The 20,488-nt window shown below is 37.5% G+C and overlaps 1 protein-coding gene across 2 annotated transcripts; it reads right to left on the bottom strand.

Annotated features, from left to right (window-relative positions):
* Positions 1-1,446: 1,446 nt before the first annotated feature.
* SERPINB10 (serpin peptidase inhibitor, clade B (ovalbumin), member 10) lies at positions 1,447-17,519 on the bottom strand. Of its 2 annotated transcripts, XM_014535876.1 has the most exons (9): positions 17,369-17,519; positions 16,798-16,850; positions 13,866-14,042; positions 11,645-11,710; positions 11,061-11,198; positions 9,970-10,087; positions 6,265-6,407; positions 4,478-4,633; positions 1,447-1,993 (listed from the first exon to the last, which is right to left on the bottom strand). In XM_014535876.1, the coding sequence occupies exons 3-9, from the start codon at positions 14,031-14,033 to the stop codon at positions 1,589-1,591; spliced, it is 1,194 nt and encodes a 397-aa protein (XP_014391362.1). In that variant the 5' UTR covers positions 14,034-14,042; positions 16,798-16,850; positions 17,369-17,519; the 3' UTR covers positions 1,447-1,588. The 2 variants fall into 2 exon arrangements, with proteins under 2 accessions (XP_014391362.1, XP_005861609.1); XM_005861547.2 differs by lacking the exon at positions 16,798-16,850 and having other exon boundaries at positions 17,369-17,518.
* Positions 17,520-20,488: the final 2,969 nt, after the last annotated feature.

Below are 20,488 nucleotides of genomic sequence, written 5' to 3'. Positions count from 1 at the left end.
TTTGGAAGATTTTTATGAAGTTTTGAAATTGTATTTCCACGTTTAAATGCAAATATATGAGAGTTTTAATTTTTTTTTAGTAATAAAATCATCTAATGATGGAAAAAATACACAAATAGATGTTCTCAAAAGGATCACTCCACATTCTTAAAAAAAAAAAAAGTTGATTTCTCATTCACAGACAATGAGCACCTTTACCTACAGGCAACCTAATACCCCAAGGCTGAGATTCAGACTTCTTTGAAGGTATGGCTGACACAGAAATGTGCCTTCTGCCAGTGGCAAAGAAATTTGCCGGAGGTCAGAACTAGTTCACAGAAGCTGTCTGCCCTTACAGGAAGGTGTGGGCAATCTACAGCTGGCCTATGGAAGCAAAATGCCAGGCAGCAAAATCCCCACAAGTGATTTCTTTCATTGCGACTTAATGTGAGGTGTTTCATAAAGAAATGATAAAATATCATATATATTATAATTTTCCATCTTTATAGCTAAGACATCGTCATTTGTTTAGTACATTTTCTTGTACTCATTTATATAATAATGTTCAGGTCTGACCCACTCTTCCATTTGTTAAATAAAGTCAAACAAGCAATCTAGAGTGACACAATCAATCTTCTCTAAAAGTAGAATAACAGCTGGTGAGACTACCAATAAGCAGTTTCTGGAGAGCCGAAGCACTCACCTAGGCTCTGTCCTGTTGCTTCTCCCCTGAGACCTCTCAGCTTCATATTCCCAGCTTTAATAAATGTACTCTAAAAATTACTTGGACTTGTACTGTGAAATCTTTCCTGCACAAAGTCAAGAACCCACGCATTACAGGCCGACCCTGCTCAGAGCTTGCTCCCTTTCCGGTGACACTAATATCTAACATGACCAAGCCACATCTGTGAAAACTAAGAAGCCAACATTGATACATTGCTGTTAATTCCAAATTTCATTTGGCTTTCACTAGCTTTTCCATTAATGTCAACAGAGTATTTTTAAATAGATAACAGAAAAGGGGGATTTGATTTTCTAGTAGTAATTTATGAACTATCAAAAATATACTTCTAAAAAATTCTTGTTTATCAATATATCGTCTTTATAAAGATTTTTCTTCATTAAATGATGCATGTGAAACATAAGTGATAATACCATGACAGGCAGCTCAAGAATTATAAGGTGTTCAGTTGAATAGCATAGTAGTTCTGAAATGTAAATAAAAGCCACATTAAAAAAAATGTCTAGTGGTAGAAATAAAATTTGCCATTCTTTCTAGCCATAAAGATATGACAGTATCCAGGTTTCTTAATATTAAGGAATTCATGCTTGTGCTGGCTATGATTCCCCGTGCTGTAAATAATATCTTCTCTTATTTTTACTCTTGTGTAGTCTGAGGCCTGGATGTCATTTTTTAAATATAATAAATATTATAGTAATATTTGAAAAAAAGATATGACAGTATCATTAGAATGCATTATTTCAAGATTTATTTGCTAATATTCAAATGTGAAAAATACCTAGACTGCAAACTAGTTTTTATTATAATTGTTTTTCCATCTTATGATGTATTTTTCACATTGTTTTGTTTGATGAGAAAGAAGCAGGCTTAGGGGGAGCAGAATCTCCCATAAAAGAGAATGGTATTGGTTTTGTTGTGCCTGATGAAGAAGAGGAATGGGTGGTCTGCACTGAATTCAATGGATGGGAGTTTAATTCGATAACTCACCTCACTCCCACTACCAGCTGCAGCCTCGGTACCTTCTTCATTTATTTCCACAAAGGACTTGTGGAAAACATTGGACAGAAATAGGTTTTTCTCTGGGGACATTCCTGAGAAATCAGCCTTGCTCTGGCTAAAGGCATCGCTCATCCCCATGCTGCCTAGGGCTGACTTGAGATCATAAGATTCTTCCAGCTTGAACTTGGGAAGGTGCAGCTTCACATCATACATCTCCATCATGTCTGCGCTGGTCCACTCACTCAACTTTTCATAGGTGGCGGCCTTTTCCAGCTGCAGGTGTGGAACCAAGGGAGAAAAAGTCAGTAATTCCAAAGTGGAGTGGGAAATATTGGTTGAGTGAGATCTCTATATAATTGATGAATTATGATTACTCCCATTACCACAGTAACAAAACACACACGTATGGAAATTCTTTGGGTCACAACATCCTTCACATGGTTGACCTACAGAATCTTTGTTCTGCAGATTGATGGTTCTCAGGATGGAAGAGAATTCTATCTTGATTCATAATGAAAGTACTTCTATGATAATATGCAAAAGATGAAAAATACACTCAGATACATAAAAAATAGGTATAATTTACATGTTGTCTACACAAAAGTATATACTATAGGACAAGTTGTAAGTCAGGGCACGAAAACCATTAGTGTGTTTTTTAGTTTTTTTATTGATTAAGGTATTACAAATGTGTCTTTATCCCCCCATTGTCCCCTCATGTCCCCAGTCTTGCCCTCATCCTCACCCCCTGTTGTCTGCGTCCATCGCTTATGCTTATATGCATGCATACAAGTCCTTTGGTTGATCTCTCCCCCTTACCCCAACCCTCCCCTACCTTCCCTCTGAGGTTTGAGCATCTGATCGATGCTTCTCTGTTTCTAGATCTGTTTTTGTTCATCAGTTTATGTTGTTCATTATAGTCCACAAATGAGTAAGATCATGTGATATGTATCTTTCTCTGACTGACTTATTTCACTTAGCATAATACTCTCCAGCTCCATCATAAAAAATAAATATAATTTGCTGCATGTTGTCTACACAAAAGCATATACTATAGGACAAGTATGTCAGGACACAAAAACCATTAGTTTTATTAACATGGGAGATAATCTTTTAACATAAAATCTGAGATAGAATAAGATGTCTATAATCACAACAATATGAATTTAGTAACCATAAACAATGCAAAGAAAGAAAGAAAAACCAAAAAAGATAGGGAAATCCCCAAATCTTAAGAGTAATGACTTTTAAAAATTGATTAGTAACATTGGTTAATAAACTTACATAGGTTTCAGGTATACAATGCTATAATACATCATCTGTATATTGTATTGTGTGTTCACCACCCCAAATCAAGTATCCTTCCATCACCATCTATCCCTGAGTAATGACTATTATTATAGTGATTTTGAGGGTGCTTTTTCTCCTCTTTATGTTATAAATTTTAAAATAATAAATATATATATGTATGTATATATACATATGTGTATGTGGAGAAAAAATTTTTTAGTTTTTTTTAATAACCTGTTTGTTTCAAAGTATATGCTTTTGCTACTTTGTGGGTTTTCTAGACCCAAGTTTTGCTGTCAATGACATACTTATAAATGGCATACATTAATAATGTGACAATATCTTAAGTTCAGGAAGCTGCACTCTTAGGAAGAAAGGCTTATCTTGTAAGAATGTGACTCTCATGGTTTAGTGTCCACACATGGTCTTATTTTTACCATCGTCTCCAGTTTCAAAAATTGTATGATACAGTGGGAAATCTTTTCTACATACTAATAGGACCATGGAAACTTCTAAGTATAAAAAGTCTAGCACACATAAAAAATTAGGCATTGTGCAAAGAAAGACAGGCCATCTGCTGCGGAGAAATCAATGTTCAATTTAGACATGCAAACTACTCAGAAATGTCATCTGGCCAAAATTATATCAGGCTTAATAGAAATGTGGCTGACAAACAACTTAAATAATACTTGAAGATGATACTTATATAGACTATTTCTTCGAAAGACTGTCTACATGATAAAACTGTGTTTACAATTTTTGGAAGTAAATTTAATGTTTTAAAATGTACATCTAATGCTACTTTAATGCAGGTGATTAAAAAATTAATCTCCCATACTAGCCAGTTTGGCTCAGTGGATAGAACCTCAGTCCATGGACTGAAGGGTCTCAGATAAGATTCTGATCAAGGGCTAGTAACCTCAGTTGCAGGCTCAATCCCCAGGCCTGGTCAGAGCATGTGCAGGAGGCAACCAATGGATGTGTCTCTCTTACATCAATGTTTCTCTCTCTCAGTCTCTTCCTCAGGAACCTGCACTCTTAGAAAGAAAGGCTTATCTCGTAAGAATGTGACTCTTCCTACAAGGTAAGATAGAGAGGCTTCTACTCTCTCTAAAAAATATCAATGGAAAAATACCCTCAGGCGAGGATTAACAACAACAAAAAATAATTTCCCATTAGGTAGGTCCTGCCAGAGGGAGAAGAAAGACCTGAACGATCAATCCACACAACTTTGTGACTGACAATATCTGTATCTGTTGTTCATGTTGCTGTTTGTGGGACTACCCCGGGCTACAGGTGTCTATCAATTACTGACACTTTCTAAGGAATAGCCATATCATCCCTACAGAGTTTTGTGAAGCTGAAATGGTATTGGTTGCCTTCCTCTACAAGTTAGGAGACAGGGAGGCCATATTACATGGGGGTAAACACCAGAATCATCCTCATGTCAGACAGATGATGTCTTACCTGATCCAGCCCACTGATGTCTTTTGGCAGCAGTATGAACAGGCTGAGGTCACGGCTCTCATAGTAGAGTTGAAGGCCGATTGCTTGTGGATTTTCTATGTGAAAAACGGGAAGCTTTTTTTTCATCCACATCATTTGCACTGGTTTGCTTGTAGTCTATAGAAAATAAGTAGCAAATTTACTGAGGAGGTGTTCCACCAAATCCTTCATTCTTTATCATCATTGATCCCCAGGAGTCTTGGGCATGGGCTAATTTGGTGATCCTCTGCTAAATACTGAATAAAGTTACTCAGACTTTGCTCTCTGGAAATATGTCTTCTACTGGATAGCATCATTAACAGGTGATATGGAGTTTCATTCTCTAACATTATTGTGGCAACATGTATATATCATAGTTGCTGATTCTATCAAACACTTAAAAGAGTATATAATCTTATGCAAACTATGTAAGTGCCAATGATTCAGACACTGAATAAGGTGTGTTTCAAAGGCAAACATTTCAGTATCATAAAAATGGAAATTCACTAAGAGAATGAAGAGATAAGCAATAGACTAGGAGAAAATATTTACAAAACACACCCAATAAAGGACTGGTATGCAAAATTTACAAAGAACTCTTAAAAACTCAGTGGTAATAAAGCAGACAACCTAATTTTAAAAATAGGCAAAAGATCTGAACAGACACCTCCTCAAATAGAAAGAGAGAGAGAGAGAGAGAGAGAGAGAGAGAGAGAAGTGAGATTATGTTTTGAGACTCTCGGGTTGCCACTCTAGGACATGTCAGTTTCTCTTATTTACATGAGTCCATGCTAACACAATTCACATTTTACTGGAACTAGTTTGGAATGCTTTCCTCTCACTTGTAACTGAAAACTCCTGCTGAATATACCAAGGTGACTATCTAGCTCATTTCTGGTTAGCCTTCCCCATTATTATCCCACTGATTGGGAACTGCTTATTGCATACATCCACAGGATTTCAGCAATAGGTCCTCAGCAGCACTGTTTGCATGAGATGTCCCACCCCAGACTAAACAACTTGTGCAAACTTTGTCCAATCAGTTCCTTTCCCAGGAATTTTGGAATGAGATCTATTATACTGTCTTGCGAATGGAAGAGGTGTGTGGGTCATTGCCAACTGGGAAGAAGAGGAAGTTAGACCTCAGCTTGAGAGAAGAATGATGAGAGAAACAGTTGAAAAGGTAGAGAATGAATCCTGATGACATTTGGATCCTTGTTTCCATGCAAGTCCAAGTTCCAGCCACCTGCTGGCCCTTGGATTCTATGAGATATATCTGTCATCTTATGTTTGTTTCCATTTTTGCTGTAGTGGGTTCCTAGTACAAAAACAAGTGTGTTATGTCCTAGCATGAATAGAAACCTTAATGAGAGAGGTGATTTTTTTAAATTTTTGTTTCTTTTTTTGGTAGAAGATAGTATAGGTTTAGTAGAACAAAAACAGAAGTAATAGTGAAGACTTTCGGTTCTAGTAGACTTCTAACTTAATCACTTAACCACACTGTATTGCTCACCTGGGAAACAAATAGAACTTCTTTCTCTAGCTTACTTGTAGCAAGGACTGAGTGATAAAATATGTGAATAGTCTATTTTTAGAGAAAAGGAAATTTCAAGGTGGGATGAAATTGGGAATGCTCACTTTAGCCATCTGTGCCCTAGTAAAAGCCATACTTTATAAGAATATATATTTAAAAAGAGGGGTGAATTTAAAATAGGATCCCCTTTACAATGCCACGTGAAAATCCATGCTGATTATTAAATCATTCCTACCTTGTTTATTCTGAAAGGCTTTTCTGTGGTGTCTTGGACTGAGAATTGATGTTCCCAGGTTCCTTTAAAGTAAAGGGCATTCACCAGGACCATTCTGGTTGCAGAATCTACAGCATCATCAGGTAGGAGATCCAGGATTTTTCCTACAAGAGCAAAAGGACAGATTTCAAATGTTATAGTTAGATCTCGAGGGTATCACACTTACAAAAATGATGATTATGAAATATTATAATCCAAACCAGGAAGTCACCTTTTTAAAAATATATTTTTATTGATTTCAGAGAGGAAGGGAGAGGGAGAGAGAGATAGAAACATCAGTGATGAGAGAGAATCATAGATCAGCTGCCTCCTGCACGCCCCCTCCCAGAGACTGAGCTCTTAACCCAGGCATGTGCCCTGACCGGGCATGGAACTGAGACCTCCTGGTTCATAGGTTGATGCTCAACCACTGAGCCACACCGGCCAGGCCAGGAAGTTAGCTTTGGTAGAATACTATGAACAGATCTTATTCAAATTTTATCAGTTGTTCCAATAACTTCTTTTTCTGGACTAGAAAATGATCCAAGGTCTCAAGCTATGCTTAGTTGTCATTTCCTCTTAGTTGTTAGTCCTCTTTAACCTGGGAGAGTTTCTCAGTCAACACTTGTCTTCCATGACCTTGATAGTTTTGAAAAAGTTTTATAAGAATGTCCATCAGCCCTAGCCGGTTTGGCTCAGTGTACAGAGCCTCCACCTGCAGACTCAAGGGTACCGGGTTCGATTCCAGTCAAGGGCACATGCCCGGATTGCAAGCTCGGTCCCCAGTAGGGGGAGTGCAGGAGGCAGCCAATCAATGATTCCCTCTCATCATTGATGTTTCTATCTCTCTCTTCCTCTCTAAAATCAGTAAAAATATTTTTTAAAAAATGAATGTCCATCAATTCTTAGTTCAAATTTGTCTGATGTTTCCTCAAAGATAATATTTAGGTTAAAGATTTTTTTTTGAATGCTACCATTGTGGGTTTGTATCCTCCAACCCCTGAAGAGATGCAAACTGGCTCTTGTGAGCCTTTGCTATGGGCTCCAACATACCCCTCAACTGCTAGTCTTCACAGGGGCATTTCCCAAACACTGTGCAGCTTCATTTAAAAGTTCTAAGGGAAGCATTTCTAGAGATTCCACTAGCTCTGAGGTGTGGCTTGAACATGTCTACTCAAAACAAAACAAAACAAACATCCCCCCATGAAACAGACCTTTAGGTTTTAGAAATTAAATATAAATTTGGTTTTCAATGCTGATGTGAAAATTTCCTGAAACTTTCATATTTGTTTTTCTATCTGATTAAAGACAGTATATTAAACTTAATTTGAAATTTTTTTGATGATTTAACCTGGGGAGTCATGTGTCATTTTTTAAATATGGTTTTTGCACATAAGTTGTTGTTCTTTAAGCTCTGTGTCATACTAAGTGAATTATTCTATCATTTGATAGAGTTGTAGATGCAAATAGAGAGCATATCGAGGACTGAGGTTTACACAGGTTGATCTCAAGTTAGTTGACATCCAGATGATTTAAGTTTCATTGCCTTGTTCTCTGGGTTCATACGTTTTCAAGGAGCATAGCCTCTTGAATCCACAGCCGTGTTGTTAGTTTATTTGACAAAGGATGTACAAAATGTATTTACAGACAACTTCAAAGTAATGCAGAGCAAATGGACTCTTCTAAGAAATGTTCTACTATCCTCTTCAGAGTTAAAGTGCCACCTACTGGCTTGCTCATTGCACACATCCTTGGTAGCTCTAGTCTAGGTAATGGGAAGGGCATTGGCTTCACAGATATTCAGGTTACTGGTAAGTCCTGCTGGGCACATATTAATGTGACACTAGAGGGTCCTATTTGCCAAGCGCACGATAGATTTTGAGATTACAAATGTGCACACAATAACCTTCCCCAATTCCTCACATTTTAGGAGCTTATAGACTATAAGGAAAAAAACTGTAGCAACACATGACTGGTATTATCTTGGAGAATTTGACTCTGAATGCCGTGTGTTCCGGTAGTTCATGCGGCTATTTGGAAAAAGACCTATTTGAAGGGCCAAGGAAAGAAGCTTCTTTCAAGTGGTTCAGATAGAACTTAGGCATGCCGAAGAGTTTCTAGCAATGTCTCCATAAGGATGCAACAAAGTCAAAGTTCCTGAATAGCTGATCAATTTTTTACTTAAACTGATGTTGAATAGCCGCCAAATAGCAGATATTTGTGTCCAATGTGTAAAATAACATACAAAAAAATTTCAGCTTTCTCCCTTATTGGAAGGTTCAACTTCTAAGAAATAGAGTCCACAGGGCCAGCGGTAGGAATGTAGACATGAAATTAGGGAAACAGGGACTTAAAAGACTCTGACCACGTCCAGGGTGGGCATAATTGTGAGGACCTCTTACTGGATGAGTGCTATGACAACAGAGGATTTTTCAAAGTGTGCCCATTGTGTATTTTGACCATATAGTGACCATAATCTGAAGTTTACTCTTTCCTCCATAATTTAACATATTTGTTCAGTTCTTCTAAAACATCTGTGTTGTTGAATATGGTAGCCACCAGACACACAAGTCTACTTAAATTTAAATTGAAATGAACTAAAATTTAAAAATTCAGTTCCTCTGTTGAGTTAGCCACATTTCAAATCATCTCTGGTCACATGTGGATAGAACATGTGACCATATCAAATTGGGCAACGCAGATGTATGGCACATTTGTCATCACAGGGAGATTTCCAGGACAGCTCTGTCATCTAGACAGTTATCATTCCCCTGGAGTGTGCCAACCCCACTGGGGAAGCATGACAAGGACCAAGCTATGCAGCATCTGATGACAGGTCTCCTCTCAGGTCTAAAAGGCTTTGCTGGGTGAAAAGGTAGCAGATTACTTATTTGCTCGTAGCCTCCCTATGTGTAGGGTTCCCAACTGTCTTCCAGACAACATACTTGACACTGGGCTAAAACTTTAAGGCCAGAGATCTAGTTCAGTCCCTTACTATTCTCCTACCTTTGCCATGTTGAATGTGAGTTGCATATTACAATGGGCTGTTCCTTCTACAGTCTTATTTGGTCCTCTTGTAAACTGGAACAGTGCAAGTACCCAGTAAATGCTGGCTAATTCTAATTCTAAAAGAGTCAACTTTTGGATGACTCAAAATCAGGAATGAGTTCAATATAATGGTCATTTTTGCCTCACCATGGCTTTTGAAAGTTACATGAAAAAGGAACTGAGAATTTAGGGCTGCCAATTTCCTCAATTCACTCCAATGAACATTAATTTTCTGAATAACAACTATGAGTGGGCCTTTTATATGTTATTTATTCAAAGCTGAAACTAGAGCTATTATGCGTGGGATCCTTCAGGGGAGGCAGATGAAATGAAGCATCAGAGTTAATTTCAATAACACTGTGGACAGTGTAACAATAAACAATGCTTGTCCCTAGCCTCTTTTGCTCAGTGGATAGAGTGTCAGCCTGTGGACTGAAGGGTCCCTGTTTTGATTCCAATCAAGGGCACATGCCTAGGTTGTGGGCTCCATCCCTAGTGTGGGATGTCTCTCTCTCTCTCTCTCTCTCCCCCTCCCTCTTTCTCTCTCTCTTCCTTCCTCTCTGAAATCAATAAAAAAAATTTTTTTTTAAACCAATGCTTGGAGAGAGCATGCAGATGGGCACCTTGGTGACAGCTTACCCTCAGTCTGGCTTTCAACCCAAGAGTTGATCTCCTTTCTGATTTGGTCAGAAGCTCCCAAAAAGTTCACAAGCTGTGGCTCTGCACCAAAGTATGCTTTCATGTCTTCTAAATATTTCTGAAAGATACAGGTAAAATTTCCTTTTGTAGAGTTTTTCCAAAACTGAGAAATCAAGTCTATTTAGGTTATCAAAAAGCTAGATAGAAGAACAATTGCACACACACACACACACACACTGCTCCCTTCTCTCTTTCCCACTCCTGTTTTGGTCAAAGACTATACTCCTCCTCTTTAAATTTTTCTGGGCTCTGACTAGCCATGAAAACTCCAGGTATAGAAGGAAGATCTGCCACCCACAGCTCTGACATTACTGCTTGAAATCTCAAGATAGGTTTATTGATTCTACTGCTATCTCTCCACCCTGCGCAATGTCCTTGCTTTTTGTCCACTGGACCCCTCTGTCCTCCTGCTCCTTTCTAAGATGTGCCAAAGATGTAATGGACAAATATGAGACAAGTAAATGTTTGTCCTGGCTCCTGGGTAGACCCCTCTGAGAAGCCTTTGAGTCTGAACTGAGGATGAAGTCATGGCCTGCTCCATGGAATTCCAACCACCCAAGAAGGGACAAAGTTGATATTATTCCATGTTAAGAATCTTCCATAATCTCTAAAGTCATGATGGAAAATGACTTGTCTGATTCCAATGTCAGCTTTTCTCTCCATTACACAGTTTCCAGGCATATTCCTGTGTCCAACATCACCCTCTGCTCCTTCAGTTTTACCCTACATCCAAACTCTACATATTTTATTCCATTTCCCATGAAGCAAATGTTGGCACACAGATTATATAAACCACATTTATATATTACTACTTTGCATAAAGATCTGATCACTAGACCTGGTTTGAGACTTATTATTGGTTTTCTTTACAACTAGACACTTATTGGTTGGTCTAAACAATTGTTTACCAGAAATGTTGACCACATTAAGGTTGTCCCTGGGATCCCTAAAGAAATGTACAAAGAGTTCATTGATTGATCTCACATGGCTCTTTCTTTCCCATCAGCTTTAAATAACATATTTGCACTCACTTTGAGAAATGGGTAAGTTTTTTCTGCATATATCCCATTGGCTGTTTTAAGTACATAGGCATTACTGGGATTGTTGATTTCGGAGATGAGTGTTTGGAAATTGGAGTGTATTTCTTCAACCTTCCCCAAGTTGAAATCCTTTAAAAGAAAAGGGATTAGTCCAATAAAAACACTGAACAAGAATCGTATATATAGGAACATCCTACAACTAAATGAAATAATTTGGTGTATTGTGAACAAAAAGATGAAATTAATTATAAAATAGATAAATGTTTTCTCTAATGTTATCAGGGCAAAAACATAAAAATAATTGAGGGCATCGTTTTCTTCACAGTTACTTTGCAAAAGCAGGAATAATTTTGAAAGTAGAGCAGTTTTGAAAGGGAAGCAAAAGAGGAGAAGAGATAAGGTTAAAAAAGATAACCCTTCCAAAAAGTGTAGACATTCTGTGTTACAAAAAAATTTTAACATATGTTTCTAAGAATATTTACCCAGTAAAGTTTGCTTAAATTAGCCATTAACATGCGGATGCTAAAAGTGGTTTCCTCCTTATCAGCAAATGGATATTAAAATATAAAATATACCGTTTTCCTTTTCTTTTCACTTTCAGGATAAGATTTGATGTCCTGATCTCTGTTAAATTGAAGCACCTGTAATTTCAATAAAAAGACAATATTTGAGTGCACTTTTCAGAGAAATAATCATATCAAACACACCTTGATAAATACATTGCTACAGAACATATAATTAATGAACCAAGGGGGTTCTGATTTGATTTAACAGTATGTTAGCTGAACTAGTACCCTAGGTCAAGAGTTGCTTTTAGCCCAGCCAGCATGGCTCAGTGGTTGAGCATGGACCTATGAACCAGGAGGTCACAGTTCGATTCCTGGTCAGGGCACATGCCCGGGTTGTGAGCTCCATCCCCAGCATGGAGCGTGCAAAGGCAGCCAATCAATGATTCTTTCTCATCATTGATGTTTCTATCTCTCTCTTCCTCTCCCTTCCTCTCTGAAATCATTTTTTTTTAAAAAAGAGTTTCTTTTAAATAAAATTTTTAAAAGTCTGATTTAAGTTGCTCTTTATTTTAATATTTTATATAGGACATTTAGGATGATGTTGGAAATGCCCTTAGAGGTAAAATTCTCTTGTTTCCCAAGTTTCATTTTTATCTATGGTTGCTTTGAAAAGAAGGCTAGGTGTTCAATTGAGTCCAATTAGCAATTTGAGCAAAAGTCACCACCCAATTATCTGGAAAATGCAAGGGTTCTAATTGTTTTTCCTAGGTTAATGCTTTTGTTCCCATTGTCTATCACCACTTGACATATGGATGCATTCTTTATTTACACCCCAGAGTTTTATTTGCAGGTTAATAGGAAGGATGTGGGCACCCTTGTTCCCCCTGAATTGTACAACAGTAAAAAAAAACAAAGCGATAATTCCATCTACCACATCCTGACCCAGCTCACAGTGAGGAACAAAGTCTGACCAAAGCTCCTGCTGACACACAGTGACAGCACAGGGACCATTTGCCATAGGGAAAAGGGGTGCAAACTGAAGCTATTAATGTTTAAATATATATGAAATAAAACAAGGGCAAGAAACACCCAGCAATATATTTATATGAAACAGACCAAAAGTGAAATTCACCTAAGATTGATTCTATCCCTGAACGGTTAAACCTCTGATAATTAATTATTAACCAGGATTCTGTTGTTGCTGTTTTAAACCCCATAGTATCTTGTGAACTACAAGAATAAAGCTGATAGCCTAAGCCTAAATTCACAGAATATATATTCTGCCTGTCTTACCCAGAATTACTAGCTATACCCATGTCCATACTTGGCACAGAAGACACCTTCTTGTGTGGAAATTCTGTCATTTGGTCTTTCCATTGTTGTATGATTTAGGGCTGGATTATTCTTTTTTGGTTTATTTTTATTTAAAATACACACACATATATGTATAAGTTTACACATGCATGCATACACATATATGTGGCTATTTTATTATGTTGTTTATCTATGCTTACACATACACACATACATACACTATGTTTTGAGGATGCTTATTCCAAATCAGTAATTGCTTATACAAAAATATTGTTTTGCATTTTCATGCTCCAAATAGGCTTTTTAAATTCATCAAAACAAATATGGATTGAAAAAGGAAACAACCAATGTACAAAGAACAGAATTCACTTGACTTTTCTATTTGTGTTTTCAAGAAAATCCTTCTGAAACAAAACATACTAATTCTACTATTTAATGTTTGAGCCATTACTTCTTGAAATGTCTTGATAATCCAAATAAAATAATTTTTGGTGTTGAACCAAACTTGATAAACTCGTCATCTCTGTGTATGATTTTGCTAGAGAATACAGGTTCTTAAATGGTTTTCCTAGCAAATCAACTTCCTTTCCCAGAATTCTTTTTATGGTCTATAAAACTTTTTAAACTATATTTTTATTTATTTCAGAGAGGAAGAGAGAGGGAGAGAGAGATAGAAACATTAATGAGGAAAGAGAATCATTGATCAGCTGCCTCCTGCACGCCCCACACTGGGAATCAAGCCCACAACTTGGGCATATGCCCTGACCGAAAATTGAACTTTGACCTCCAGGTTCATAGGTCAATGCTCAACCACTGAGCCACGCCGGCCAGGCTAGAAAACTTTTTAAAGTGCAACTTTTGTTTTGGAGGATATGGTTATAAAGTGTGAGCTATCTGGAATTTGGAAGAAAAATGAAGATAAAAGGTAAAGAAAACATTTTGTTTTAAGGCAAGACTGAGCTTTGCCACTCACCTGGGCTATTTGGGATGCAGTGGTATATCTGGTGCCCAAATACACCATGGCTAAGGAGGTTGAGATGCCCCAAGGAGAAAAGAAAATATTTTTACCCTCAGCAGACTCAGCTAGCTTTTTGCTAAATTCCAGGGCAAATTGGTTGATTGATTTTGTTAGAGAATCCATTGGGAAAATCTAAAAAAAAAAAAAAAAAAGGAGAGAAAGGGAGACCATGTTAATAATTTTAATAATCCTTTCCAATCATTTTACTTTTGTAAAACAATTTGTTAGCTTATATATTACTTTTTAACTATACTTCAGTGAAATGACACAAATATATATTATCCAATTTGTATTCATAAGACCTAAATGGACTTATGGGCTTTAAAAGCATATTAGTCCAACATTATTAGTTTACATATTGGAAAACTGAAGTCCAGGGTGTTTAAGAAAATTGTTTCAAATTTTAGTGCTGATGTACATCCGAGAACAGTTGGGTTCTGGTGTGTCAGCAGCTCCGTGTTGAGACTGTCATGATGAAAGTGGCAGTGGAACCAGGTCCCCCTCTCAGCCAGTGCCTCTTTTCAATACACTGCACTACTGCTGACTTTGCACAGAACATGAGAAATAAGGATGCATCTCTTCAACTTTGTACTTTTTCTCACCCACTTTCATCCATATTTTTATTTTTTAACCTTATTTACCACTTTATATATGATATTCCTGTTTCCTAGAATGCCTTTTCTCCTCCTTTATTGAAATCCAACTCTGTCCAAGTACCTTCTTTTCCCCTGAAAGCTTTTCCTGACCTTTGGGGTAAACAGGAGCATGTCTGCCACCAGGTCCCATACCATAGCTCTGGCCACGTACTTGACATTTGTCACACTGCTAGTTCTATTTCTATCTTTCCAACTCCAGGGTAAGTTTCTCCAGAGCGAAATTTTCTTATGCTACTTCATACATCCCACATCTATGAATCGCACTTTGCACAAAATGGATTCATAGGAATACTTTGTGCATCATGTTCATTGTTGGGCTCTAGCTACCCTTTTTTGTTTTGTTTTGTTTTATTTTTAGCTCCTTAAACTTGAAATCATGCACAATTTAATGGGAAATGCTTGTAGAGACATAGAGAAACCAAGATTTTTTTTGCCTTTATTCTCACTCAGTTTTGACCCTCTGAACCTGGTCTTCTTGAACAAAGGAACTCAGGATTTCTCTCTCTCACTTTTGATATTATATTCAACTTCTAAATATCACCTTTAGTTACCCTAACATTTTAATTTAAGTCTTTTCGAACCGGGTCTCTATTTTTAAAAATACCAGTTAAATTTACTGTCACTTTATAATCAGATAATTTCCCAACCTTGTTAAATGATTAAAAATAAATCAAATTCCTGGGCCTGGAACCTCCTAAAATATTGTCTAGAACTTAGTCTCCCACTGACACCACAGGACCCTCTGAGGAAACCAGAATGAGAACTTGAGAAAAGCCAGTTCTCCCTTGTCAAATAGTTGGATCAAGGGAGAGGCGTGTGTAGGCAAAGTCTTGGTTTCATCATGACTGGGATTAAATGATACCATTGAAATCACTCTTAGCCACAGTCTTGTACTTAACAAAACAGCTTCCAAGCCTCTAAATCATGTCCTAGTTCCAGCCCCTGCCTATTCCAGAGGCTGATGCTAATCCTAGGCTGACATTGTTGATTAAAGGAAAAGAAAAAAAAAAGTCGAGTTTTATAGTAATGCTACACCCTCATAAAACATTAGAAACTTTCCTGTGAGTATTTTGTTTCTTATCAGATTCAATGCCAACTTGGAAATAACCTCTCTCTTTCCTTTAGGGTGATATTTATTCAGATAATGCTTTCTTTGCTGCCTATATATTACTTTGTCTTTTTAGAACCCATGCATTACATTCATATGGAAAATGTTTGGCTGGTTAGCCAAACCATACTCAACATAAAGGGAGAAGAAGAGAAAATACTATCTTAGGGTCTGGGATTTTTATCTTTCTAACTAGTTATTCTGGAATTTAGTTACTTATAACGAATTCCTACAAACAATAATTCTTTCCAATGAAAGAGCTAATTTCTTGTGGAAAGCTAATATTCAGTTATCTCCCACATCATGAATTCTCTCATTAATATAATTATTAATATATCATATGTAGCCCATATATATTAGCTCATATACAACAGAAAAAAATTTTTTTCACAGAAATTTACAGAAGCGCTAAGCCAGTCATTAGTAAAGTTTAACTCAACAGTGGAATGTGTTTTCTGAAGAATGCGAAATTTCAGGATGCGATTTTACAGGAAATAGTTTGTCCATATAAAGGTTGTACATTTTTTTTTTCAGAGAAGACTATAAATCTCTAAATCAGAAGCCTATTGTGCCTTTTTTAGAATGAAATGCTCTTTTGCTCAATCTGTAAAGGGGCTTAGGGGAGAACTATGAAAATAGGAAAATGATTATGTCTTTCAGCAGAATGTCTCATTGTAAATACACATACTCTTGCATATCAGAATTGGAAAGAATTTCAGAGTCCCTCTAATCCAATTGCCTCATTTTATCAGCTAAGAAACTAATGCCCAGAGACGTTAAATGTGCCGACCAGCAGGCACAGCGATCCCATAGCAGAGTTATCGCTACAATCCCGTTCTCTGGATTCTGAATAGACTTGGTTTTGTCATTGTATTTCATTGTCACTAAGATTTTAATGGTAAATCAAGGAAGTGGGTTATGAAAGAAGATGGACAAGAGGAGGGTGAAAAGAGGAACGATGAGGAGGAGGATGGCATGGGAAGGAGTCCCGTGCCCTTTTCCACAAGAGGAGGTCCAAAGTCCCTTTACTTCCTCATGATCCTGATGATGTTTTTATCTACTTCATGGAGTTGAGCATATCAGAAGATGACATCTCCCCACCCCCCAGCATGTATATATTCACCTAATGCTGTTTTCCAAAGGAAGTAGAAGCTTGGGGTGTTTTATGATGAGCACCTAGCATAAGGTTGGGAGGAGAGGAGGGATTTATATTATCCGATGAAAGAGAGGAAAGATAACGGCTAATGGTATGGTGGCCAAGGCAGGAGTGTAGAGAGTCAAGCCATTAGTTCCACACATTAATGACTAGGATCAAATTCATGTTGCCAAGTGAAGGATTTGGGCTCAATTATTCTGAGAAGATTCTATTTCTCTGCCTAGGGTGACAGATACAGAAGTAGCAAATCCAGAAATGTGACTGAAAAAAACTTCATTCATAGTTTCACAATCCCAATAAAACTATTTTTCTAGCTTCTTTGGAAATGAATGCTCTGTCCCCCTTAGCCCTCTTTCCAGTAGAAACGTTGATCCAGCTCGGGGTTAAATCTCTCTGATTGCACAGAATTCCCGGGGAATGGAGCTCTATATACTATTTCTGTTTCTGGGGCTCTTGATCATTTGATATTGAGCTAGGCACTTCAACAAAGAAGGAAAACATAAGTAAACATTTTTAAACAAAGAAGTATTTACAATACCTTGTTTTCTTCCCCTGGAGCAGAAGTGGAAATTCCTTTCCAAAGTAAGAAATTGTGGCTGAGTTAAGTAACTTTTAACTGTAGGAACTTAAAAAAGCGGTAACACCTCCCTCTTCTAAGCCCCACCCCTTTGGTTCACTTTCACAAGCCCGTACACTCTTCCTTTCAGGTTCATCGTGGCCAGAAGCTCAAATCAAAAGACAGAGAAACAGATGAGCAAGGTTTTGCCTGCATTCTTTAATTACTCATATTTTCCATGTCTGTCCACATGTGGAGACCTGAATTCTGACAAATTGTAACTCACAGTTTCCTTACTTAATCACTTCTCTAATCTGCCAAATGGAAGTAATTACAGTGCTTCTTAAGAAAAAAAAAAGGGAAAGAAAGAAAGACTCAAATTAGTGGGATAACAATGGGCAATAAAGTGAAAATATTACTGGTGAACTATTTACTGTGATAGCACCTCTTCCCATTTATGTTGGTGTAGAAACCCGAGAATAACTATGATGAGTGGGATGTCCATCTCCCTGCCCCAGGCACAAGGGGTCTGGATCAGTTACTGAGTCTGATGTTGCTTCATCAGTTTCTAGTTCTCTTTTGTTTCTCCTTATAAATGTTCCCCTCACTTCTCCACCATATTTATTGGAAAGGAAGATAATAGGGTATAGTTTTATTTTCTATCACAGCTGCATTTCTTGGGGGGATGCCAGAGAGAGTGAAGGGAGCGGTGGGAATGGAGGAACAATCCAGAAAGGATGAAAGGAAAGGAGGAGCCTATTTATAATGTACTTGGCACGTTTTCCTGCATGTGGTTTTTATTTTTCTCTGTCTAGGGGCACACATATACTCTGGTAAACTGGCTCAAAGTTTGATAGTTGAATGTTGGTGTGGAACCTAGAGCAGAATGTTCCTCTGGATTTCACTAGGGAGTGTGACTTGTGGTAGGAAGTTCTGTGATGCCGGCCTGACCTGTGCTGAGCAGATATTATTATCCATGGATGCCTCCAGACTATTCTTAGCTGCAAGTATTGTATGGAGGCTCTAGATAGAGGGACTATCCATCTTGACAGACAGTAGTCCACCAGTGAGTGACTTGTGCTGTCTCTCAGCACAGCATGAAGACACTCCAGTTATCATCCATTAAATGTATCAATGTAGATGTGGCTGAAACAGCCAAGAAATTGTTTCATCTCTTTAAAGTAACAGGCTAAGTTTTACTTATTTTCCCCCAAACCTTCACCAGATTCCTTTCTCACTTACCTCTTGATTAAAATTCTTACAAATAGATTACCTACATTAAAAAACAACAACATGGCTGTGCATTATTCTGATGCCTGTTTAGGGGGTGGGAAAAGAGGTATTAGTATCCTAAGTTAACAATAAAATATTATTAGCATGATTTTATTTGTTTGTTGTTCCTATTTATGGCCTGCCCTATGTATATTTAGCAATATGTACAGATATTTTTAGGGGGATTGAGGGAGAGGAAATAAATGAATAGGGAAGGAGGGTGGGAGGGAGAGTTTTTGTTCTAGTCTTTTTATATTTGACTAGGAGGCCCAATGCATGAAATTCGTGTAGAGGTAGGGTCCCTAGGCCTGGCCAGGGATCAGGGATGATCAGGTTCCCTGCCTCCCTGCCTCCTCCTTCCCTTGCTCCCTCAGTGCCCCACCACAGCTGGTTGTCTGCCATGTTCTACCCTCCCCCTGGTAGTCAGCACACATCATAGTGAGCGGTCAAACTCCTGGTTTCCCGATCAAACTGCCAAGGGGACAATTCGCATATTAGCCTTTTATTATATAGGATGTTTAGACAACATAAATTCATTTGGTATAAAAAAGAAAGAAAGAAAGAAAAAAAGAAAGAAAGAAAGAAAGAAAGAAAGAAAGAAAGAAAGAAAGAAAGAAAGAAAGAAAAAGAAGTAGAAGAACTCCAGGTGAATCAATGTTATTCTAACAGGAGTCCAGAAAAAGAAAGTAGGTAGAGTGAGGCAGAGACAATTGAGGGACTTATTCAGTTTGTGTTGCTGTAACAGAATAATATTGACTGGAAGGCTTAAACAAGAGTGTTTCTGACTGTTCTGGATCCTGGAGATCAGGGCTGGCATGGTTGAGTTCTTGGTTACTAGATAGAGGGACTATCTTCTTGGTTCACAGATGGTTGTCTCCTCTCTGTGTCCTCACCTGGTGGATAAAGGAAGCTCTGTTCCCTTCATCTCCTTATAAGGGCACTAATTACATCATGAGGACTTCACCCTCATGACCTAACCTAATCCTAACTCCCAAATGCCCTACCTCTAAATACCATTATATTGAGAATTAGAGTTTCAACATATGTATGGGGGTGGGGAGGACACAAACGTTCAGTTCATAGCAATGGCTGAGAGTTTCCCAGAACTGAAGCAAGATACAAGTTTCCAGATTTAATAAAGCTGCTGATGAACAAGATTAATTTTTAAAACCCCATTTTAAAAAGTACACAATGCAACAAAATTTCAAGAACATTACCAAGAACAAAAAAAAATTACTAGAACTACAAGGAGTAAGGATGATCTTGACCTCAACTTTCCCATCAGCAGCTTTGGTGCCAGAAGATAATAAAATTATACCCTAAAGTGCTGAAAAGTGCTTTGAACTTAGAATTCTACACTCATACCCTAACTCAATAATGACAGTGCAATATGGATATCTTAAGACTCAGAACAGTGTAGAGGGTTGATACTTATTGCCTTGCTGAATGAATTATGGAAGTACATAGACAAATGAATTTAAAAGTAAGAGAATGCATAAAGCAAGAACCTCTAATTTTCTAATTTTCATGTCTTAGAGAAAGTAAAACACAATTCAAGCCTTAAAAATTATTTGACTGAATAATTTCCTGAGATTCTGTTTGATCACCTGACAGTAAGTAAATAAAACCAGAGATAGTTTATTACTTACAAAGATAATAATCATAATCACTAGTACTTTCAAATACTGTATGTGCCAAAAATTATTTTAATTGCTTGTTATGCATGATTTCATTTAAACATCATAGCAACCTGATAAGAAAAGCATTATTTTCTATAGTTTACACTGAAAGAAAAGAAGCATAGCAAAGCACCATTCTTCATCCATGGTT

The sequence above is a fragment of the Myotis brandtii genome, unplaced genomic scaffold (genome assembly GCF_000412655.1).
Source record: "Myotis brandtii unplaced genomic scaffold, ASM41265v1 scaffold154, whole genome shotgun sequence".
In the NCBI taxonomy this organism is placed as follows: domain Eukaryota; kingdom Metazoa; phylum Chordata; class Mammalia; order Chiroptera; family Vespertilionidae; genus Myotis; species Myotis brandtii.
Note: the sequence above shows the minus strand (reverse complement) of the source record. Positions and strands in the feature narration are given on the sequence as shown.